This window comes from Perognathus longimembris, chromosome 6 (assembly GCF_023159225.1).
Source record: "Perognathus longimembris pacificus isolate PPM17 chromosome 6, ASM2315922v1, whole genome shotgun sequence".
NCBI lineage: Eukaryota > Metazoa > Chordata > Mammalia > Rodentia > Heteromyidae > Perognathus > Perognathus longimembris.
In genome coordinates, this window is record NC_063166.1 from 53597142 (window position 1) to 53621974 (window position 24833).

At 43.7% G+C, this 24833-nt stretch overlaps 1 protein-coding gene across 6 annotated transcripts in view; it reads left to right on the forward strand.

Moving 5' to 3' along the window:
- Rrbp1 (ribosome binding protein 1) overlaps positions 1-24833 on the forward strand; it is a 68742-nt gene that overhangs the window by 16759 nt on the left and 27150 nt on the right. For 4 of the 6 annotated variants that reach the window (XM_048348753.1, XM_048348754.1, XM_048348755.1 and 1 more), the window contains exon 2: positions 10323-12480. In XM_048348753.1, coding sequence (XP_048204710.1) covers positions 10344-12480 — 2137 coding nt within the window. In that variant the 5' untranslated portion in view covers positions 10323-10343. The remainder of the gene's footprint in view (positions 1-10322; positions 12481-24833) is intronic. The other 2 variants (XM_048348758.1, XM_048348757.1) reach the window with 2 other exon arrangements.

Below are 24833 nucleotides of genomic sequence, written 5' to 3' on the forward strand. Positions count from 1 at the left end.
TATAATATGTGTTATATAGTTCTCTGTTAAAGGTAGGAAAGAAGGTAAAAAGAAAAGGGGGAAAATGATACCCTAAATTTTTTTTAAAAAGCCAAGCAAACTAGAAAAAAAGAAAACCTCCAGAAAAGTAGAATAATTCAAGGACTGATGGAGGAGCTGGTTAGATTCAACTGAAGAGAGAATAAGGGGAGCTTAAGTCTAGTTTTCCCAAGTGATAGCATAAAGGAGTTAAAATTAAATTAGGAGTTAGTTCCACTACTAAGGAACAGACAATTGTTTAAAGAACTCAGAGGCCAAGGATTTTTTTTTTTTTAATTCATGGAAGTTTGATGATTCCTACATCTTAGAACACAATAAGCCTGAATAAGATTAAATATACACCTAGTTTCTTGGCTTTTTTTTTTTTTTTTTTTGGAGCATAATGTGGCATCCTTTGAACCCTGAGATGTGTCTTAAAAAGAAAGGGATAAGAAGATAAATAAATGACAATTGATTGACATCACAATAGTGACCCTCCTACTAGCAAGGCAAACAAAATGGAATCTTCAAAGAGATGGGAGGGCACTATCAGTATGGATTTTGTACTCCGTTAATGCCTTCATGAAGAATAAGGGTGAAACAATTCTTTTCAGGTCTCTGAGGACTGAAACGGTATCAAGGAGAGTTCCTTGTTGAAAGAACTCATCAGGGATGTTTTTTGGAAAGATCCTGACAGAAGGAGTGAAATGGAAGAAGCAGAGATGAGCACATTTGAGGAATTTAAGTATTTGAAGAATTTAAACCAGCAAGTGTCTGCTGTCTGGGACAGAATCACAGTGATTAGTCCAGATGTGGGAGATGGTATGGAGGAACTCTTGTCAGATGGAAGGCACTAGACATAAGGATTTGTAGGTTCTTCTGCTCTTGGGGGTTGGCGGGTGGAAGCATTAGTGAAATGGAATCAAGTATGGATGTTGAGAAAAAGAAGAAAACATTTTAGGGTTTGGGTGGGGTTTTTTTTTTGACTACTCATTGAAAAAGTAGAAATAGAATGTTAGCTTCCAAACTATAAAAGAAATGAAGGACGATATAATCAAACAATGCAAAAAAAAAAAAACAAAAAAGAGGGAGATGAGTAAAGAACAGTGTTATAAATAGAATAAGACTATAGAGTCCAATTGTGTAGGAAATTGCAGTACATGTTAGTATACTAAGTTTACCAGTTGAAAAGACAAATTGCTACTAGTCTTAAAATGCAGCTATATGCTATTTTAAGAGCTCTACTTAAAGCATGAACACAAGGTTGCAGTGAAAACTAGGCCTGTATTAATCCCACAAAAAGTTGATAGGACTTTAAAAATAGTTAAATGATTAAACTAGACTTTAATGAAAAAAATAATTATTAGGATAAAGAAGGTCATTATAATATAGGGGGAGAGGGAAGTAGCAAGCACCAGGAAGATGTAATGATTCTGATTTTGTGTTCACTTAACAAGATGGTCTCCAACTAAAGCACAAATTGAATTATTTCAGTAAAGAAATAGGTGAGTCCCATTACCATAGTGGGAAAGTTAAGAGCTCTCAATAGCTACAAGGTTGGGCAGGCAAAAACCTAGTGGTGGTACATAGAAGATTATTGAAATTAAGAGTATATGCAGGATCCTGTAGTGCACACAACTATGGTCTAGTGAAAGTTACCAAATGTCTATAATCTAAAAATTTAAACCATAGGGCAAGCCTAAAAGTCTATTTTGTTGTGAAAAACTGGAATTTTTGATGGCTTAGAAAAATGTGTCTCATGCATATTAAAATTGAGTTCCTAGTTCATGAGAATTTTTGTTATTTATTTGTGTCTGTGTACATTTGTGTGTGCTAGATTGTATGTATATATGTTTATCTGTGTCCATGTCTAGGATACATAAATGTTACTTTTAGATTGTGGTTAAAAATCTGAAAGCTTGTTGGGTTCACACCTGTAATCCTAGCTACTCAGGATGCTGAGATCTGAGGATTGAAGTTCAAAGCTAGCCCAGGCAGGAAAGTCCTTGAGACTCTTAGTGCCAGTTAACCACCAGAAAACTGGAAGTAGCATTGTGGCTCAATGTGGTAGAGCATTAGCTTTGAGTAAACGAACTCAGGGACAGTGCCCAGACCCTGGGTTGAGTTCAAGCCCTATGACTCCCCCCCCAAAAAAACCCAAAACAAAAAACAACAACACAAAACCTGAAAGCTTATAGTGTAGTCAGATTAGGATTTATCAGTGATACTTCAGCCTCTCCTGTACGTTAGGAAAGTAAAACACATTGCCCAATCACAGATTAAAGAAAAAATATATGGGAAATGAGGGAGTGGTGGGGGTGGAGCATCAGCCATTTAGCAGAAGCGTCGTATATTGAGTTCAAGTCCCAGTCTCAGAACCCACCCCCACCCCCAACCAGTAATAACAGGACTGTTTATTGAAGGTTGCAGGATAAAGATACAGCTGTAGTTGGATGAAGATTTATTACCCTAAATGTTTGCTATAAGACAAGACAGTAAATGTGAAAAAATAAATGTTCCTGTCATAAGGTTGGAAAGAACTGAGTAGAACTGAATAAGTGAATGGAAAATAGAGGAAAGGAAAGTGAAAATTAATTAGGTTACAAACTCAAAAGCTGGTTCTAGAATTGTAATTGAAATGAAATCGCAGTGGAAACCCAGGCTATCTTCCCCTCTCCAACAAAAGATCTCTAAAACACCCATCTTAACGGTTTCACCTTCCCCTGTGGATGTAGTTTTATAAATCTTATGTAGATGTTTTATATACATCTACATCTCTCCTCTGAGGATCATCTCTTCAGTTTCATACAAATTCCCAAATAAGAAGGGAAAAGGTCTAATCCACAGCTCATTCTGTAAGAATTAAGTGACCTGGCCAGGTATGCTGGTGGCTCATGCCTATAATCCTAGCTACTTAGGAGGGTGACATTTGAGGACTGGTGTTCAACGCCATGCCAGGCAGGGAAGTCTGTGAGACTCACACTCTTATCTGAAGAATAACTACAAAAAAAAAAAAAAAAAGCCAGAAGTGGACCTGTGGCTCAAGTGGGAGAGCAAAAAAAGCTCAGGAAAAGTGCCCAGGCCCTGAGTTCACGTCCCAGGACTAGTCCCCTAACCCCCAAAGAAAATTACGTGATCCGATAGCAGGATCAGAGAATAGCCTGAAATTTGACTTGGTTTTTCTCATTCTAGAAGATGGTACAAATCCCACATAAAATATGAACAAATGAAATCTAGAGAATACTTAGAAAAGAAAGGAGGAACATTTATTCCATACAATCATCCGTGAGTTTGTAGACTATATGTTACGATAGCCCCCTCATTGTTTCACTCTGACTGCTTCAGTTATCCTTAGTTAATCTCAGTTCAGAATATTAAACAGAAGATCCCAGAAATCATACGTTGTTCATTATGTGCCATTTTTAGCAGGGCGGTGAAATCTCATGCTATTTACCTTCATCTCACTGAGGACATTGAGTTCTCCCTTTATTTAGTGTATCCACACTGTGTGCTGCCTGCACAACCCTTATTTATAACCCCAAACCACCTGAGTAGTGATGCTGTCAGTTGTATTACATTATTGTATTTATCCGATTTCATTATTGTTCCTATTGTGCTTAACTTATCAGCAAATACCTTCAGGGTTCTGTGCCTGAAACTGTGGTTTCAGGCCTCCATTTGGAGGTCTTGGATATTGTAGCCCTAAGCAAACAAAGGTGGGGAGACTAATGTATTATATCTAACACATTTCAAATTAAAGGAGAAAATGTCAAATGATAAGGAAATAGCATTTGCTAAAATTCAGTGCTCAGTTGTTAAAAAAAGATAGTTAAAAGATATGATACATTACTGAACCCAGGAAAAATTTCCACCAAAAACTTAGTATGACACGTGATAATAAACCAATTAGAAATGGAAACTGGGGAATGCTAACAGGGATGCTCTCTCCTCCTACCAGCTCTTCCTGCTCCACATGGGAGTTTTCAGCCAGCTGTTAAGACAATAAGAAGAAATGAGATAATACAGTTTAGAAAGCAAGACATTTATTTTTTTCCCCATAGATAATTTTTTTTACAAAGAAAATGGAAGAGGACCTACAAATATCTAGATTTGACAAGAGCTTAGCGTAATGTAATAACAAGGTAAACGATACATATGCAAAAGTGTGTAATTTTACTGGTTATCATAATTGGGAGAACAGAAAAAGTAATCTGTGAAAGGTATCTTTTTTCCCAGAACACTTAAAATAGCTAATCTTAATAACAAAAGACATCTAAGACTCATGGAGAAAAACTTTTAAGACAAAACAAAACCAAAACACAGCCTGGCACTGGTAGCTCATGCCTGTAATCCTAAGCTATTCAGGAGGATCCAGTTTTGAAGCCAGTCCAGGCAAGGAAAGCTTATGAGACTCTTACCTCCTCTAAACTACAAAAAAAAGCCAGAATTGGTGCTGTAGCTTAAGTTGTATAGAGCTAGCCTTGATAAGTAAATGTATCAATAGAGCATCATATAAAATCCAGAAACAGCCCTCCCCTGCCCTGGGTCCAGTACTGAGGAAGGAAGGAAGAGAATGGCCAGAGAATGGCTGGTAATTAAAATGATGGGGAAAGTCATGTGACCATTTCCTGTTATCTACTAAAACTAATACCACGTGATTGAAAAGCATTACTGAAGTTTTTACAGGAAAAGAACTTCTGAATGGTCAAGGAAGGGACCCTGGGTGGCAGTGTGGGCTATGAAGATAAATATAGCACAGTACTGGTTCATGTGAACAGCATACCTTTTTAAAACTTAGATATATAGGCGTGTGGATAATAGTTTGTGGTCTAGTTCCATAATGAATAACCCACAGTTATGTGTATCTAGATGAGTAAATCTCACAAATGAAATTCAGTAAAAGACTAATGTCCCTTACATAGCATCACCAGCATGTACATATATTTTGTAAAATAGGTGTAAAAATAAATAGTGTGTTGGCTCTCTGTGGAAAGAGATGATAAATACATATACACGCATATATACAAGTAAGTGTATATAAACTGATGTGAGTATATGACTTAGGATTTGATAGACTTGAGTGCTGGGAAATGAATATTCTCATTTTCTATGTTGAAACTATTTCATAGCAACAAGTTGTCTGTCTCTTAGCTGAAATTCTTCAGAAGAGTTTTGGGGTTTTGGAATTTCAATATTTCTGTCTATATAGTATATTTTAGAGATGAAGCCCATGTCTAAAAACACTAAGCTGGGGCTGGGAATATGGCCTAGTGGCAAGAGTGCTTGCCTACTACACATGAAGCTCTTGGTTCGATTCCCCAGCACCACATATATGGAAAATGGCCAGAAGGGGCGCTGTGGCTCAAGTGGCAGAGTGCTAGGCTTGAGCAGGAAGAAGCTAGGGATGGTGCTCAGTCCCTGAGTCCAAGGCCCAGGACTGGCCAAAAAAAAGCACAAAACTTTAAAAACACTAAGCTTACATTTCCTATGCATCATATATACATAGCCTGAAGGTAACTTTATACAGTTTTTGTTTTGTTGCTATTTGAGACAACAAACAGCCTGTGTAGCCCAGGCTGGCCTAGATCCTCATTCCTAGATCCTCAATCTTCCTTCCTCAACTTCCCAAATGCTGGGATTGCAGGCATGCTGCAATGTGATTGAGACCATCACCAAAATCCCATCTGCCAAATTAGCCTGAATGAGCTTGGTTGTTTAGACCACATGAATTAGATGGATGCTGAGGCAGGGGGTGGGGGGGTGGGGGGTGGGGGGGGAGTTCAGCTTTAACTTCCTTTTGTTCCCCCAATTTTAAGAACAGAAAAGTCTTAAGGTCTCAGAGTCAGCTTGCTGATTAAGTGCCCTCAATCTCTTCCTGTTTACAAAATGTTAAGTTTCTATTTCCCAGTTGCAACCGTCTCATTACACTCCTCAGAATGTGACTCTCCCCCGAATTCCCATAGCCCAGGTAACATCTCCTCAGAACCCCTAAAATTTTGTTTAAATTCCCCCCATACCTGTCCACTGCTGCTGTCTCCATTCTTGCTTGAAGCAGCCTGGCAGGTCTGTCTCCCAATAAAGCCTTGAGGCCATTTCAGTCTCTCTCCTCTGATCTTACCAAAAGCTATTCTTTTGGTACTGTAGATGTGCTCATTGTGTTTCATTCAGCTCATCCTAGAAATGGTCCTCAGCCCTTGAGAATGGCCTCCTGCCTCCTTCCCTGGAAGGGCCTCCCTATTTTTGCCCTTACTCTTAGTGTATCAGCAATAGTACCTATTGCTGATCTAGAAGTTACTAGAATTGACAGACTAGAATTGACAGAATCCTTGTGGGCAGACCATATAAAATGTATGAGTGGGCACACACATGTTACCTGATTCTTTGCCGGCCTATTGCTGGCCCTTGAGGAAGTCTTAGAATATTCTTGCAGGAAGTTAGGCTAGGAGGCTGCTAGCACCACGCAAATGTCAGAAACAAAGCCTCCAGGATGCTGTTCTCAAGGGTAGGTTTGCAAGGCTCACCAGCCTTACCAATTCTGCAGGTCAGGAATCTCCCAGGATATATTTATGCCTTACCCAGGCTGACTGGAGCAGCAGAAAGGTGGTTTTTCATTTCTTAAAGCTTTGCTGTTTGTGGCTGTACTGCGTAGCCTTAAATACTTCAGTGTATTACTAAAGACTAGGGTTTTTCATTTTCCTATAAAAGCTTTCTTTTAAATTCTAACTCAGGAATTAGTGGTGAGGATGTAATTTCTTTTTAAAGCAACTTGTTCTGCAAAAGTTGGGAAGACTCATTTCTCCTGTTATAAAACGTACATTTGTGTGTACTGTAGAGGAAAAATATTCTCCTGAGTTTGCTTTTCTTGATTCTGAGCTCTCCACAGAGAATGCATTTTTGTATCTTATGTTTGCCTATGTGGACTTAGATGAAAGGCTAATTTTCCAACCTTGGCTTTTCTGCTAGAGTTGGGAAGCTGGAAAGCATGAAGCTTCACAGAGTTCCCCAGTCTTCAGCTGTGAACAGGATCTGCTTTGTGGATGGTCGTTTGCTGTGTCAGGGCCTACTGAACAGTGCCAACTGCAGTTCCATGAGAGGCCACCCCTCAAATACATATTTTTTGGGAAGCCATTTGGGGTTTTATGGGGTGTCCGGGGTGAGGCAAACTGCCTCGAGCAGCTTGGTGCTCCAGAGGTGTTTTATCATCTGAATAGGCTGACTATAGTGACTGTAATTTAGTTTTTTGTACCTGAATATGTTGCCTGAGCCTTGAGAGGTCTTGTGAGAACTGGGAGGAGTTTGAGTAGGTGGATGCCTACCACTAAATGGGGTTGACTGACCTCCCTGCAAACCTTCTGGTTCCTCCTGCCCTTATCTATGGAACCCTTCGGAGGCCTAGCAAAAGACAAGTTTCATTTCAACACCTTAGCTGAGTTGTGTCCTGGAAAGGCTTATTGGTGTAGCTTCCCTGGCTCTTACAAATAAACCTTTCGCAAATAAGCCTTTGTGACAAAGGCTTACTTGAGAACACCCTGGCTGTGGGTACAGTGTTACCTGGAGTTCAACAGCCTCCATGAGCTCTCCTCACACCTCACTTGCAGTGGTGATGACTGAATGGAGAGTTGTGCCTTAGCCCTGAACAGCCTAGGGCAGCTGGTTTTGTTGGAGAGTGTCATTGCAGCCACTACTGAGTGAGAACCCTGGAGGGTGTGTGCCCAAGCCCTTATCATGGGAGTATCCCACATTCCTCTAGAGTCTTATCAGAAAGACAGAAGCCTTTCGGATTTACTAGGAAGTGATTTGTCTTAGAATGTGATGTTGAGATGTTTAAAACAATCTCCTTTTCCTGTCTCACTTTGGGTTTCATGATTGCTGTTTAGAAATTTGCTCTCTCTCTCCAATAGAAGGAAGAGAATTTCAATGTCTGAATTCCCAACTAGCTTGTCCCTGGCTCCCATAGTGTCTGGGGATTAGGATCCTGGAGGACAATGCTGTCTTCTGCTTCTCCCTTTCTGCTATGCTCTCTCATTAGCCCACCAACACTGCACTCAGTTTTATTCACTTGTAGAGGGGCTAGTTTCCTTCTCTGCCTCTAGTTCAGGGATTTGGAGCTTCTGATAGTGTTAATTTGACTTAAGAGTTGAGTGTAAAGTTCTTACTCGAGAGGTTGAGATCAGGATGATTGAAGTGTAAGGCCACCTTGGGCATACATGCAAAACCCCTTCTCAACCAATAGCTGATGTGGTGGTGGATGTCTTTAATACCAGTTGTATATAATGCTGCAACAAGGAAGTATCATGGTTCAAGAGCAGAAAAGTTTGAAAGACTCCATCTTGATGGAAAGAAGTGGGATACCTGTCATTCCAGCTATGAAGGATAGGAAGCCTCAAATAGCTGGATCACAGACAAGGTGCATTACTGGTGTACACAAAAGGAATGGAGGCAGGGCTCAGAGGTAGAGTAACTGCCTAGCAAGCACAGGCGCTGAGTTCAAACCCTAATAGCCGCCACCCCTTCAAAAAAAAAATCTGTGAGTTGTCACAGGAGTTAGAAGATGGTGTTTCAAAGAGGACTGAACAATAAACGATTTAATATAATTTAAAGCGCAAGTGAACTGGTGCAGATGGCTCACATCAGTAATTGTAGCCATTCAGGAGACTGAGATACTGAAGCTTTTGATGTAAGGGCAGTCTAGGCAGAAAAGTTTTTTTTTTTTTGCCAGTCCTGTGGCTTGAACTCAGGGGCTGAGCATTATCACTGGCTTTTTTTTTTTTTTTTTTTTTTTTGGCCAGTCCTGGGGCTTGGTCTCAGGGTCTGAGCACTGTCCCTGACTTCTTTTTGCCCAAGGCTAGCACTCTGCCACTTGAGCCATAGCGCCACTTCTGGCCATTTTCTGTATATGTGGTGCTGGGGAATTGAACCCAGGGCTTCATGTATACGAGGCGAGCACTCTTGCCACTAGGCCATATCCCCAGCCCGGCAGAAAAGTTCTTAAGACTCTTCAAAATAACAAGCAAAAAACAGCTGGCGGTGTAGCTCAAACAGTAATACAAAATGAGTGAATACAAACCCCAAATTTAAACCCTACTACTGTCCAAAGCAAAAGACCATCTCGAATGAAAATGAAGTATGAAAAGTATCCACTAGATTTGGCAATATGGACATGAATTAATGACATTTGCAAGAACACATTTTCTAGTGTTAAATTGTAAAAAAGTGGTAAAGTAGGAGAATAAAGAATTGGAGAAAAATAAAGTTGCATATCCAAATAAACTTCTGGGATGTGTACCAAGAAGATGTAGACTCAGTTACCTTTAACCCTGTAGACTTTGGTACATAGGCAGTAAGAATTGTGTGGGCCTTCTTGCTTTGGGGTTGTGTTTGGTAAAGAGCCTGGTGACATTGCAGGTGTACAGTTTCAAACAAGAGACTGGTGGGGCTTCCCAATTTGTGTTGCCCAACACGCAAATGGTACCTCAGAAGGTATTGGGGCAAAAAAGCTTTTTTTCTTCACCAAGTTCTTGACTTTTTCTTGGAACCTAGGTGTTTATGTTTAGCTGCTCTAGGGATAAAGGGAGGCAACAAGAGGAGATGACATGCCAGGAACACTGCTGGAGAGCTGGCAGATGTTTGAGTTAACTTACATGTTTTTGTTATTGTTGTTAATGGAGTTTGAATACAGGTGTCCACACTTGCTAGGCAGGTGTTCTACTTGAGCAATGCCCATAGCCCCTGTTTTTGCTTTAGTTATTATTTTTCAAGTAGAGTCTTAAGGCTTTGCCTGCCTTGGATGGTTCTTCTACCTGTGACCCTAGGGATGTGGAAAGCCATAGGTGAGAGGCTGTATAGAAATAAGTATCATCTTTGATTACCTTCTGTGGTGATCTGTGGCTAGTGGCATCTACTACCTAATTAGGTAGGGCAGTTCAGTTAGGCAGTTTTGCCAGTTGCTCCACTCTCTGTTGTTTCACACCTTGTTTGCACTTTGATTCTCACTTTTGATTGCTACACTAGGGAGCATCTTGAGTTAGAAGGTATAAACCTGCACTCTGCCATCCATCTGTTGTTTATGTCTTCCAGTACTAAAAGAGACTACTCAGAACTCAGATAAGAGATGTTTTATTTCTGAAGAGGGAGAGTTAGGAAGTGTTTGGCCCCAAAGATTGCTTGGATTTGTTGTTATTTTGAAATTAGTCTGGAAAAACAGTTAGGGAAACCTTAGGTTAGGTGATGGAGGGTGGAAAGATAGTTATTTCTCATGTTCCTCAGTTTCTCCAAAAAGTAATCTCCATGTATGTATTTGGCAGGTGGAAAGAAAGCCGAACAGCATGGATATTTACGACACTCAGACCTTGGGGGTTGTGGTTTTTGGCGGGTTTATGGTGGTTTCTGCCATTGGCATCTTCCTGGTGTCAACCTTCTCCATGAAGGAGACGTCATATGAGGAAGCCCTCGCCAACCAGCGCAAGGAGATGGCAAAAACTCACCACCAGAAAGTAGACAAGAAAAAGAAGGAGAAAACTGTGGAGAAGAAAGGAAAGACCAAGAAAAAGGAAGAGAAACCCAATGGGAAGATACCTGACCATGACCCGGCCCACAACATGACCATCCTCCTTAAGGAACCAGTGCGCGCACCTGCAATGGCTGTAGCTCCAACCCCCGTCCTGCCTCCTGTGGTCCTTTCCCCTGTAGCCATGGTACCTGCCATGCCTCAAGAGAAGCTAGCCTCTTCTCCTAAAGACAAGAAGAAGAAGGAGAAAAAAGTGGCAAAGGTGCAACCAGCACTCAGTTCTGTAGTGAATTCTGTCCAGGTTCTTGCCTCAAAGTCTGCCATCTTGGAAGCCACTCCCAAGGAGGTGCCTATGGTGGCTGTACCTCCAGTGGGTGCCAAGGCCAGTGCCTCAGCTACTGCACAGGGAAAGAAGGCAGAGGGGGCCCAGAGCCAAATGAAAAAGGGAGAGGGGACCCCAAACCAGAATAAGAAGTTAGAGGGGGCCCAGAACCAAGGCAAAAAGGGGGAAGGGACCCAGAACCAGGGCAAGAAAGGTGACAATGCTCAGAACCAAGGCAAGAAAGTAGAGGGAGCTCAGAACCAAGGCAAGAAAGGAGAGGGATCCCAGAACCAAGGCAAGAAGGTGGAGGGTGTCCAGAACCAAGGCAAGAAGGTGGAGGGTGTCCAGAACCAAAGCAAGAAAGGGGAGGGAACCCAGAACCAAGGCAAGAAAGGGGAGGGTGTTCAGAGCCAAGGTAAGAAGATGGAGGGTACTCAGAACCAGGACAAGAAAGGAGAAGGAACTCAGAGCCAAGGCAAGAAGATGGAGGCTACCCAGAACCAGAGCAAGAAAGGGGAGGGAGCCCAGAAACAGGGAAAGAAGGTAGAGGGAGCCCAGAACCAGGGCAAGAAGGTAGAGGGACCCCAGAACCAAGGTAAGAAAGGGGATGGTGTTCAGAACCAGGGCAAGAAGGCAGAGGGAGCCCAGAACCAGGGCAAGAAGGCAGAGGGAGCCCAGAACCAAGGCAAAAAAGGAGAAGGTGACCAGAGCCAGGGCAAGAAGGCAGAGAGTGCCCAGAACCAGGGCAAGAAGGCAGAGGGTGCCCAGAACCAGGGCAAGAAGGCAGAGGGTGCCCAGAACCAGGGCAAGAAGGCAGAGGGGCCCCAGAACCAGGGTAAGAAGACAGAGAGTGCCCAGAACCAGGGTAAGAAGGCGGAGGGGACTCAGAACCAGGGCAAAAAGGTGGAAGAGTCTCCCAACCAGGGCAGAAAGGTAGAGGGGTCTCAGAATCAGAATAGGAAGGGAGAAGGGGCCCAGAACCAGGGTAGGAAGGGGGAGGGGGCCCAGAACCAGGGCAAAAAAGTAGAAGGATCTCCCAACCAGGGCAAAAAGGGGGAGGGGGCTCAGAACCAGGGCAAAAAAGGGGAGGGGACCCAGAACCAGGGCAAAAAGGGGGAAGGGGTCCAGAACCAGAGCAAAAAGGGAGAGGGAGCCCAGAACCAAGGCAAAAAAGCAGATGGGGCTCAGAACCAGGGCAAGAAGGCAGAGGGTCCCCAAGGCCAGGATAAGAGAGGGGAGGGAGCCCAGAATCAGGGCAAAAAGGGGGAGGGTAAGAAGGCAGAGGGGAGCCCCACCCAGGGTAAAAAGGGAGAGGGAGCTCCCAATCAGGGCAGAAAGACAGAATCCGTTGCTAATCAGGGCACAAAGGCAGAGGGTAGTGCAAACCAGGGAAAGAAAGCAGAGGGGTCCCCTAGTCAAGGCAAAAAAGGTGAGGGAAATCCAAACCAAGGCAAAAAGACAGAAGGGTCCTCCAACCAGGGCAAAAAGGTGGATGCAACTGCCAATCAGGGTAAGAAGGCAGAGTCAGCTCCTACCCAGGGTAAAAATGCAGATACAGTCCAGAGCCAGGAAGCCTTAAAGCAAGAAGCTCCTGCAAAGAAGAAGTCTGGTTCAAAGAAAAAAGGCGAGTCTGGTGAGTGACCATTACCTGTTTCTTGATTTTGGGAAAACTGTATCTTTCTGGCTTGTGGGTTCCCTTTAAGGGTGCCAAATGGGCTATTCAGCTCTTGTGAGACTGTGTAACAACCATCCCCCAAATCAAGCAACAATCATTTGTCCTTGGCTCTTGCTTCTGTAAGTTGGCGGACGGTTGCTTGCTGTGTTGGTGGTTGTCTGCTGTGAGTCTGTTCTTCAGGCTGTGGTTTCACTGGGCTGCCTCCTTTGCAGGTTGAGCTCAGATGTGCTCCATATCTGTTCATTCTGGGGCCAAGGCTGGGGCCTCAGTTGCTCTCCAGGGCAGGGGCCCTTTCAGCATTATAGCGGAGGCACAGAAGGGCATTTAATGGAGGCACATTTTAATCTAGTATCCCATCGTCCAGGGCAAGTCATGTCATGAGTCGGCTTGAGTCAAGGGGCAGGGCATCTGTGTAAGTGACCTTGGAAAGTAGAGGTGAGGCATGAAAAACAGTTGTGTTGGCAACTCTCTCTCTCTCTCTCTCTCTCTCTCTCTCTCTCTCTCTCTCTCTCTCTCTCTCTCTCTCTCTCTCTTATTTTTGTGTTTAAAAATTTTGGTGGTACTAGATGTTGCACTGTGGGGCTTGTGCTTGTTAGGCAAATGCCCTTCCTCTTGGGTCATGCCTCTAGCCCTTGTTGCTTTTTAGTTGGCCTACAGTCCTTGGACCTCTACTCCTGGGATTGTAGATGTGTATATCGCACGATGCCCAGCTTGTTTTCTGAGATAGGCTCTTGCTAACTTATTTTTACTGGGGCTAGTCACAAACCTCAATCTCCCTATCTTCACCTCCTCAGTGGTTGGGATTACATGTGTGCACCATGACACCTGGTTCCTTTGGCAAGCCTTAAATGCCTGACTCTTTTCTGCCAGTCTGTTCTGTGTTCTCACCTCACCTGATGCTTTCGTTATAACTTGTGTGTTTGTTCAGTGAATAGCAATGGGGGAGTTGAACTCAGGGCCTGAGCTTTGTTTACGGGCTAGGGCTCTACCACTTAAGCCACACTAGCTCTACTTCCAGCTTTTTGGTGGTTAATTGGAAATAAGAGTCTCACAGACTTTCCTGCCTGAGCTGCCTCATCCTCAGATCTCAGTCTAAGTGGCTAGGGTTACAGGTGTGAGCCGCCAGTGCCAGCTTAGAAGAATGTTTTTAAGGAGCAGTTTAGTTTCCCCATATTGCTCCCTCCACTTTTTTTTTTTTTGGTGGTGGGGGTTGTGGGGCTTGAACTCTAGGCCTGGGCCCTGTCCCTGAGCTCTTCAGCTCTACCACTTTGAGCCACAGCACCACTTCTTGTTTTCTGGTTGTTAATTGGAGATAAGAGTCTCACAGACTTTCCTACCCCGGCTGGCTTTGAATTATGGTCCTCAGATTTCAGCCTCCTGAGTAGCTAGGATTACAGGCATGAGCCACTGGTGTCTGGCTCCCCCCTCCCCCCCCCCTACTCTTTCCCCTCTTCCCTGCCCCCATGCTAGTCATTCAGTGAACATTAGTGTAGAGGTTGTATAGACAGAGAATAGATAATGGAAAAAATTGCTTTGCCTTTATCTTTTTAGTGGCTGTTACCATAGAAATTGGGACAGGAAGTTTCTGATCGTGTTCATCAATCACTTGACATTTACATTTTTCCTACTCCTCACCCCTAATTGTAAATTGACACACTAGTTTGTAGTTAGCAGCTCTAATGCCCCTTAGACTGCTTGGAGGTTAAGTGTATTCTACCTACCCAGGCCCAGACAGATACCAACAGTGATGGGTGTGAAGATTCCATAGTAGCATACAGAGAAGCACAGTTTTAGTTGAGAAAAATGGGGTATCAGATTCTTTAAACAAACTGCAATAATGATGTAAGGCAAAGACATTAAATGATAAAGATGTAAGAAATAATTTAGGGGAACAGTCTTCCCTCATATCTCAGGGGATGGATTTCAAGATTTCCTGTGCATCCCCAAATCCATAAAGTGGCTTAATATTTGCATATGACCAATGCCCAATGTCCTGTATATTAATTAATTGTCGGCTTTATTCTAGAGGCCAAACCCAAGGCCTTGTGCATATTAGGCAAGTGCTCTGTCATGAACCTGCATTGCTAAACCATCCCATACACTTTAGTCTCTAGATTACTTAGAATACCTAATACCTAAAATGCTGTGTAAATAGTTGTTGCACTATATTCTTTATGGAATAGTGACACATGCTTAATATGGATGCAGTTTTTTTTGTGTGTGTGTGTGCGTGTGTGTGTATACTGGCACTGGGGCTTGAACTCAGGGTCTTGCATTCTTGCTTAGCTTTTGCTGCTTAAAGCTGGCACTCTACCACTTGAACTGCACTCTGCTTCTCAGATGCAATTAAAAAAAATTTTTTTTGATCATGGTTGGATGAATCTTGTGGAAAACCCATGGATACAGAAAATTGGATGTTCCACAATAAAAAGTCCAGGTGTTTCTTTTATTTATTTTTCTTGTAATGTGCTAATATTTTATCCTTCAAAATTGAAAGCGGCCCAGAAGAACAGTGGATTTTGAAGCAGTGACAGCATCTCCTGGTGTTGGAAACATCGTGTAGAAGACCTTCACTATCATTCTCCTCCATTCAAGGCCCCATGGGACAGGAATTCTAATGAGCTACTGGAGTGGATAATTTCCTATTAAAATCTTTATTATTTAATGACTTTATGAAATTATTTTTAGGATCATAAAATGGGATCATGTTATATTATCTTAAATTCACTATCTGTCACTCAAAAACACCATCATATTTCCAGATGTTAAGACGATCCAGAAAGATACCTAGAGGACAGGCTGGGTACAACTTTTCCTGCATTTAAATGTAGTTCAGCATGTCAGGATTGACTTTAGTAGTTCAACAGTGAAACACAGAACAGGACGCAGGAGCAGGAGCTGCAGAGAACAGACATTAAAGGGTAAAGGTCATTGATAGCATTCCAGGGCTAGTTACACAGGATTGTCAATAAGGGAACATGGCCTCCCAGTCCCAAGGAAGAATCCCTTGTGATTTTCAAGCAAGCTCAGCTCAGGACAGATGAAGGGAAGCATTTATGAACACTCAGGGGAGCTCTTAGCCAGCACACATGGTGGGGTAGTAGAGCTGGAGATTCCAAGTAGTATTTAGTTGATAGTTCAAGTACTCAATTCCCATAAAATCAGTATAGTGCATTGTTGAGGCTCCCAGGTGAGCCACAGACAATCTGTGTCCTAAGTGTGTCTGTATTTCTGTGGCCCTAAGGTGGAGGTCTCATCTGAGCACCTCCTGTGGAGAGCAGAGGAGGGAGGTGGGCATGTATTCTGAGGAAGAGCCAGTTTGTGAGGATGGAAGTGAAAAATCATGACCTTTCATTTTGTCTTTAATGTAGTCGTTAGACCCCGTGTGACATTGCCAAACCAAAGTAGGCAAGGCAAGGATGTATTCATGAGTTACTGTGTTTTTAAGTACATGGTGCACTTTTCTCTGGTCTGTGCTAGCATTTTCCCTGCATGGGTGTGTGTGTGTGTGTGTGTGTGTGTGTGTGTGTGTGTGTGTGTGTGTGTGTGTGTGTGTATATCTGAGAAGCTGTTGGGTTTGCCTTACAGATCTGTACTAGTCTGCTTATTGCCAGTATAAATGTATTTTCTGTTCTTTCTGGCTAATGGGTTCTAGGGATGCTTCTTAATTTTTTTATGGCTACTGTCTTCGTGCTAATAATAGCATGGGAGAGGGGATACAGCCTCCTGCCATGGCCAAGGATGCAGGCAAGAAGGGCAAAGCAAGCTGTCTCCACAACACCCATAGCCTTGCAGTCTGCTTGTGCAGGACTGAGGCTCTCCATCCAGGGCTCAGTAAAATGGGTGACATTTTCCCCCAGATTGCACATTGCCACGTACAAATACTCAAATGAAGGTAAAATTCCAAGGAAACACTGGACAAGGTTAAATCTATTGCTGCAAATAACTGAGAATTCCAATTTAACCCTTGTTCTATGAAGATCCATTCCAAACTTGGGTCTCGATGGTGTGCTTCATATGTTGGGCCATTTTGTATGAAGAGAATCATTTTTAGTGTGGAAACATTTAGGTATTGGCAGTGATGTTCCCACTTTGTCTGATGTGTCCTTGGGCTTCTGTCTTCATTTTCAGGGTGTTTCATTAATCATAAACTGTGGTAACTCAGGGTTCGGAGCATGAATCTGAGAACTTGCAGCATGGATGTTTACCAGGAGCTTATGGAATCTGTCTGTATTTCTTTGTGATTACTTCTTAACCTGGTGCGTAGTATAACAGTGTGCATCTTATTTGTACTGCTCTTTTGCAGCTTAGACCATGTTGTACTTAAGTAGACATGAAGGAAAAGCAGGCCTAAGTTTTTACATGTAGTTGGACTTCCTCTGTTTTGTTGGCCCAGGTTGTGGCCAGTCCCAGTTGGCCTACCCCCTGGACTCCTTATCCCTTAGCTAGGACTAAGTCTCTGTCTATCCACAGCCTGCATCCACATTGAAGCCACATGCCCAAGTCAAGGGAACTTTGGCAAAACTCCTGGTGGGCACTGTAAGTAGGACAGGGTGAGGTGGCTAGATGACATGCTGCAGGGACTTAGAAATGCTTATGCAAGGGCTGGGAATATGGCCTAGTGGTAAAGTGCTCACTTTGTATGCATGAAGCCCTGGGTTCGATTCCTTAGCACCCCATATATACAAAAAGGCCAGAAGTGGCGCTGTGGCTCAAATGGTAGAGTGCTAGCCTTGAGCAAAAAAGAAGCCAGGGACAGTGCTCAGGCCCTGAGTTCAAGCCCCAGGACTGGCAAAAAAAAAAAAAAAAAAAGAAATGCTTATGCAATGTTTTTGCTTACAGTGCTCACAAACTCAGGAGACCTTGACTTAGGCCACAGTGAGGTGGGGTCCTAAAGCCAGAAGATTTTAGCAGTGAGCTGCAGAGGCTGTGTTATCTACTGAGAACCATTGGTCACATTGGCCATTTAAATTGTCACTTAAATCAGTCAAATGTAAATAAAGGTTCAGTTCCTCAGTTGCTCTAGCTGCACCCTTCTTGTTCAGTAGCTGCGTTTAGCCAAGTAGACATACAAGTCCTTTTGGACAGTATGGAGGTAGTCCAGTCGATAAAAAGTCCTGAGTCCTGTTGGACAGCACTGCCCCAAATAGCAGCCATTTAAAAGGAGATGGTCTCTGGAGTCAACTTGCAGGTGGCCCAGTAAAGAAGACATATCACTGCAGCCACGTGTTGGCAACTCATCAGCTTTCCCCATATGGTTTGGCTACTGGTTCTTCATATCATAGTGGAATGCTATGAATGAGGTCATAGCACAGAACCAGCTTGAGGTCTACCAGGAACAGGAGTTGCTTCCTTGATAGAGGGGCTGCTGCTGACAGGTGCCATGGAGGAGACCTAGCAGGTGTAGAGGGAGGCAGATACAGGGCATGTTTCTGCAGTCCCAACTTGGAACTCTTTCAGAACTAATGTTCTGATTTTTCTAAAGAGCAGATCAAGGCTCTTGTCTGTGGCTGTGTTTGACAATGAACACCTGCTCTTCTAATCTCTGCTTCTTAAAATTTATTATTATATAAATGCATATTTCCAGCAAACAATTCAGATAATATAGAAGCATGGCTGGGGGTGGGGTGAAAATGCAAGCTTTTTCTTAGTCTTCCACCTATCACCATTCATCCTGAGGGGCCCTGGAGTCAAGTCACATGCCCGCTGTGATGTGCACAGCTTAGAAACTTCTCTCTGCTATATTGGTGTTTGGTGACATCTTTTCACGTTGCACTTGCAGAGCTGCTGCATTCAGCTGCACAATAATCTGTAGCATGAATGTATCATAATTTATTTAAATGACACTTAAGTAGTGTGCAGGCTTTTTTGGGTGCTAAATTTAATGCTGTAGTGATGTACGTATATTGCTATGTGAGTGTCTCTCTAAAGTAAATTCCTAGATATGTAATTGCAAGTCAAAAGGTGGGTACATTTTTAATTTAGGAAGACGGTGCTCTGTTGCTCTCCAAAAACATGCCATGATTTATGATGAGAGGCCTATACAATTGTTTTCTGAGTTAATCACTGCTCACGTGGTTCTCCTGTGGCACTGTGGAATGGTTATAAGTTCTAGGGAGAGGATTGCAAAACGAAAACATTGGCCTATAAAACAGAAGGTGTGGATTCATTTCTAAATGTTTGGAAAAGAGAATGGGTGGAGGCTAGAAGTAGAATTCCCCAAAACTCAGTTGTCCCACCATTTAGGATGCCATCACTGACATTAGCACAGAGCCTAGCACTCATGCCCAGTGTCTAATAGGAAAGCCCAGTTTCCTGCAGAGGAAGTTCATGTATGTAATAGTGGGGTTTTGTTGTTGTTGTTTTTGTCTTTTCTTTTTTTGGTACTGGAGATCAAACCCAGGATGTTGCACTTGCTAGGCAAGTGCTTTGCCCCTGAGCTACATCCTAGTCCAGAAGTGGTTGTTTTTAAAATATATTTTCATTGTTGGGTTTAGTCTTTGCTTTCCTAAGTCATCTTAGATTGCCTCCTGCCCTGAGCTACAAACTACACTGGTTATGCACTCATCAGCTTCTTAGCATTGTGCTATTAGGAGATCTGTCCCATCTTAGCACTTGGAAATTAGTCTGGGTTAATATTGGTGAGAGCCTGGCCCTGGGTAAGGGAGAGACTAGGACTGGGGAAGTGAAATGTGCTGGGAATGTGCAGTTTGACTGAGCTGTAGAATTGTGTGCTTTTTATTAGAGCTATAGAATTGTGTGCTTTTGCTGAGACAGTCTGAGACAGGCATGTAGCCCACTCACGGACCCACAACCTTCCTGAGTGTAGCATGGGAAATACTCCGGGGCCATGGCACTTGTCTCAAAGATTATTGGTTGGCTTTTTTGAGGGACCTTTTCCCAGCCTGGTCATACAGGCTGGTATTACTGTGTTACCATGGTATCAAGGTCAGGAGAGCCCCACCAACTTCCACCAGTAGAGAAAGCTCACAGAAATGCATGTTTACAAAGCCCACTATTGCCATATTGTCAAACAAGAAAGTATGGGAGAAAGGCCATCACTGGGAGGTAGGATTGTGAATACTTTTCTTTCCCGTCCTCCACTTTCCAGATTTTAAATGGATAAGAAAGGAAAACTCCGTTATTTGTTTCTAAGTCAAAGTGCTAGATAGAGTTTCTGTCCTAGCATTCCTTGAGCACCTCTGGGCAGCAGAAATGAGCACCTTGTTTATTCTATCCAGTGATTAGGATGAAGGAAGATGACAGCTAGCTCTCAGGTCTCCAGCCGGATGCTGGTGCTCAGACCCTGGTACCTGGTAAATACTTATGAACTAAGGTGAAAGTTAAAAGTGGTTCTGGCCAGGTGCCGGTGGCTTACACCTGTAATCTGGAGGCTGAGATCTGAAGATCTCAGTTTGAAGCCAGCCTGGACAGGGAAAATTCTTGGGACTCTTAGCTCCAATTAACCACTGGAAAACCAGATGTGGAACTGTGTGGCTCAAAGTGGTAGAGTGCTACCCTTGAGCAAAAAAGCTCAGGGTCAGAGTCCAGGCCTTGAATTCAAGCCCCACAGCCACCACCAATAACAAAAAAAAAGTGGTTCTGCCTTCTGGAACCTGTCCTTAGGCGCTGGTGTGGATGTTTGTGAGCTTCTTGCTGTATTGAGCCTCATTGGGCCACAATTCTAAGTTGGAGCAATCAGGTGGGAATGCACAGTAGCAATGCAGTCTAAAGTCTGTAACCTAATAGGGGCAAAGGCCTGAGGTCATAGGTAGGAATGATCATTCCTGGAGTCCTTAGCCTGGCAAATCCCTCATCTGATTGCTGTTTGACACTGGTGATCACAGCCCTTCTTCCCTACTACTTAGCCACCTGTGTTCATCTGTACTCACCTTGGGCCTGCTGTGTCTTAGGCCTGGTGGTGATTACACAGGGAGTATAACTCCTGTGCTTGCACAGCAAGGACTTTTCTTGGGGTGTATACTTTATAAAACTCATACAGTTGTTAAGTTGGATGAACATTTTTACCTCTTTTACAAAAGAAGTCAGAGCTCAGACTTGGCACAAGTTGTGCAGCCAACAATGGCAGTAGGGTGTCTCCAGACAGCACTTCATAGGGCCTCTTTCCTTTCCTGCCAGTTGTCCTGTGCCCTTCCTACCAGCTGAGGCACTAAGGTGTATGCTCTAAGCAAGTCTTGATACTTTTTCTTTGACTTTAATGCAGTTTCTTGGGTCTGAAGCTTTGAAGAAAACCCCCAAGGGCTTTTGAGGCATTATTCACTTTACATGTAAGTTCTTCAAGCTCATCTTTTTCTTTTTTTCCCCTTGTTTTCTTTAAAAGGGAACAAAAACAGCCCCTAGGGAAGTGAGCCAAGGTTTAGCGGAGAAGCTGTGAGGTGACATTCTTCCAGAAATTAACATTTGGTCACTGTAAGACGGTGCTGGGTCTCTAATCATGGCACAGGCAGATGTACTCAAAAGCCCAGAATTAGAAACCTCTTGTCTTTTTCTGAAGGCATTAAATAAAATCTTGACTGCCATTGAAACCTTGCACTCCCTGTGTTCCTGAGGAGCTCAAGGAGGGGTCTGACGAAAAGACCCTCCTGCTGTTGTCTTTTCTTTTGTTGAGGTTTTTCCAGGTATAAATTGTTTCTTTTGAAGTCTAGGGAGAGGCAAAACAGATGTAAGAGGAGGAAAACAGACTCAATCAATAGGGTATTTTAAAATTCCTTCAGGTACTATTTAATAATGCAAATCCACTCAGTTTGGTAACAATTACTTTTCCTCCAACTAAATGAAAAGTCCTCATTAAAAGGCCACAGGTAGGTTGTTATTGACATATTTGTACTTAGCTCTAGTTCACTGGAAAGTCTAGGTGTGACTTCCCTTTGCAGTTGGTGGTCAAGTGAACCTGTGTCTAGTCAGGCCCTGTACCTGGGTGGCGTGGAGCTTCTGCTCATACCTGCCTCAGATGTGGGCCAGTGAGCAAAGTGGTGTCTCGTTGCATTTGGTAGCTCTTCATGTCTGTGAGGGCCTTGTACTTGTCATTGCTCCCCAGGTTTCAAGGCCACATGCATGACAACCAGCTAGGGGGAGGTTGCAGTTTTTTAGGCCTGAGTTTCTTATTCCTAGAGTTGGTGTCACAAGCTTGGCAGAGCCCTGTGTGGAACTGGCCTCTTAAGAGGAGGGTGCTTTTGGGATGCAGCCAGCAGGATATTAATCTGAACTCTTGGCTTTTGGTGCAGGTGATCTAGGCTTCCAGCAGGTACAAGGAGCTTTCTCAGAGCCCTGGGGCTTTTGCCTTCTTCTAGAAGATACAAGTTTGCCTGCAGTTATTAGAGATAACTATGCATGAAGTGGGTTTAAGATTTGGGTATGACTTCTTTCCTGTGGGGGACACTGTTGATAACCTATTCCTTTCAGTTTGGCTCCTGTGCAAGGCCCAGAGGTGCAGCAGTTGTTGGACTTGCATCTGTATATCTGAGGGAGAGCCCTTCACAAGATTCTGGACAGTTCCTGAGAAAATGCATGCCTTTGTCATTGGATTCTCACTAGCCCCCCAGACCATGTGTGGTTCCCACTGTTGGAGTAGCTAAGTTGGCAGCCTATACCTCTCTCCCACCCCTCAGCCTCTTAAATACTCAAGCTTGGTCTTGAACTCTTGGGCTGCCTACTTCTAGCCTTGTCCCTCTTAGCACCCTGAAATCATTTTCCCAAAGCACAGACTTTGCTCTCTGCTAAGTATTGATCTTTGCCTGCAGGATAAAATCCAGATCCCTGGGGCCTGTGATTCTTGTACTCACTCTAACCTCAATCCCGTCCCAGTATTTGCCCCACTGAGTTCCTGCAGGCCTCTGTACCTTTCTGGGGCTGATTTTCCCGTAGCACCTTTGTTCCTTTCTTTCTCAGAGGTGCCTGGCTTTAGCATCTGTGCCTTAGCTGCTGCAGCATTTGCTCCCCTAGAGCTCCTTGCCCCTTGTTTTGATGTATACCTGTTTTATGTCTGCCCTATCTCTTAGCTTCAGTCTCACCTCTTAACCTTTTCAGGCCTAGCATTTTGCAGACTGCTGGTACTTACTTGGTGTTTGGAGACCAGCTGGCTCTGCCTGCTCCGGGCAGGATAGCTAGGCACTTGTAGAAGCAGCTGGCGTCAAGCCAGAGCCACTTGAATGGCCCAAACTGGGGCTGAGGTGATAATCCCCTTGTTAGCTGTCAGCTGTCTGTGGGCACTGGGGAGGGGGGCCTGGAACCTCCAGTGCCTTCTGTTCATGGAGGAAGTGGGTGTGAGCAGTGTAGTCTAGTAGCTGGATACTGGGAACAGAGCTGCTGAGACTTGAGTCCTGGTATAGTTGACACCTTCCTCTTATGCTTGAGGCTCACCATTGGGGTAAGTGATTGTTCAGGCAAAGAATGTCTCTCCCACACAGCTGACAGAGGAAGGCGCCTCTTTGCAAGAAGACAAGCTTAATATCATAGTTGGTGAAGCCTTTCAGTATGGTCACAAAAGCCAGCATAGCTTTGAAGTCTGGGGCATTATACACACCATCTGAGCCTCTTCTGCATTCTTCTTGTGGAGAGTCCTGGTAACACAGGGCCCCTCTTACCTAAAGCCCTTCCCATGTAGCATTTTGAAGTTAGGACAAAGGACAGTGGCATAAGGCAGGAGTAACTGGGCCCCCAGGCTTGGTGTTCTTCCCCAACCATCCCCAGGGAATGGCTCTGTGGTCATGGAGGATTGACTTCTGAGCCTCACACTTGGGGGACTTTATTCGTTGACTGACAGCAGAGAAAGGCAGGGCTTTGCTGTCTGTTCTGGGAGGGCCCAAGGTCTGGGATTCTTGTATAGTTGGGTCTTGAAGGCTGGGACTACGGGTTTACTTTTCAGTGCTTTACCCTGTGTCAGACATTGTCCCAAATACGTTAAAATTTGGACTTTGTAGCCAGGCTTCTAGGGAGGAAAGACTCACTCCCACTTCACTTCACAGATGGAATCAGAGGCAAAGGCTTGTGAAGCCTCTGCTCCAAGGACATAGGTGAAGGGCAGCTGAGTGGAAATTCTATAGCATGTGGTTTGGCCTCCAGTGAGGTCTTGCTGTGACCAAGGACAAAAGTGACCTGGAGACACTGGCCCACTGATGTATCTCTTCAGCTCCATGGTACTTCTTTCACTTTCTTTCTACTGAGTTAGCTGCCAGCACTAAATGTCAGGAAATTGTACATAAAATACCTTATTTTCAATCACTTGGACAATTCTCTAGTTCTTAGGGTTCTAATCTGGAAGTTCCTATGAGAGCCATTATCTGAAAGTGAAATACCAAGGTCAGGGCCACTCAGTGCAGCCTGAGCCCGGGCCTCTGTGGTCATTTGTCACAACCCATGTCTACTCCACTCTTCTCTGTCCATGTGCCTCATTCCCTCCCCAGGCCTCCTGGCCTGTTCTTTCCTGGTATTTCAAACCTACTACGATGGGCCAAACATGATTGTAGGGGTAGCTGAGGGAACTGACCTCATCTAGAATTCCCGTGATCTTCAGTTTAACATATTGCTCTGAAGTTTTAACAGATTGGATGTTGAGTCTTTGGCAGATTTATTTTAGTGCCTTAAAGTTTCCCAATACCAAGAATTATCAGAGTATAAGTATCTGCTGAAAACATGAGTGAGGTGCTAGCATATGTTAGACTTGTGTTGGTGCATTGAATATGACTCACCCAGAGGCTCAAATTCTAGTTTCTTCTTTTAAGTGCTTTTATCTTTCAGTTTTACTGTCTAAGGACAGTAGAGATAGTATAGTTCTTACCGAAGAGATTTAAAAAAAAATGTTTTATAAAGTTATGGCTTCCCCAAAATTATTTATAAGAGAGTGTATATGAGCAAGGAGAAGGCCATGGAAATTCTTGTGGTGGCAGAGAAGAATGCTAAATTTTACTCTGTAGTTTTGGAGTGTTTGACTTGTTGCATGTATTTTTCTTGCATTTAAAAATGTTTAACAAAAATGTAATATAGTTACACTAGGAAGTCCTAGTAAAGATTCATTAGAATGCCACTGTCAATACCCTTTGGAAGCCCTCTGGGACAGAGTATGCAGGAAGGAGCACATTCATTTTTCTAGACAGAGCAGGGGACATCCAGCTGGGGTGACACTTGTCTGAAGAGGATGTTCAGCAGCAAGATTTCCTCCAGCAATGTTAGCAGATGTTAAGAGAGGTCAGAAAGCTCTTGGTCACTCTGAGCCCTCTGTGCAACCAAGGATACCAGGAATTGGGCAGAGTGTGTGCTTGTTTGGGTGCTACAGGACTAGAAAGGAATTGACT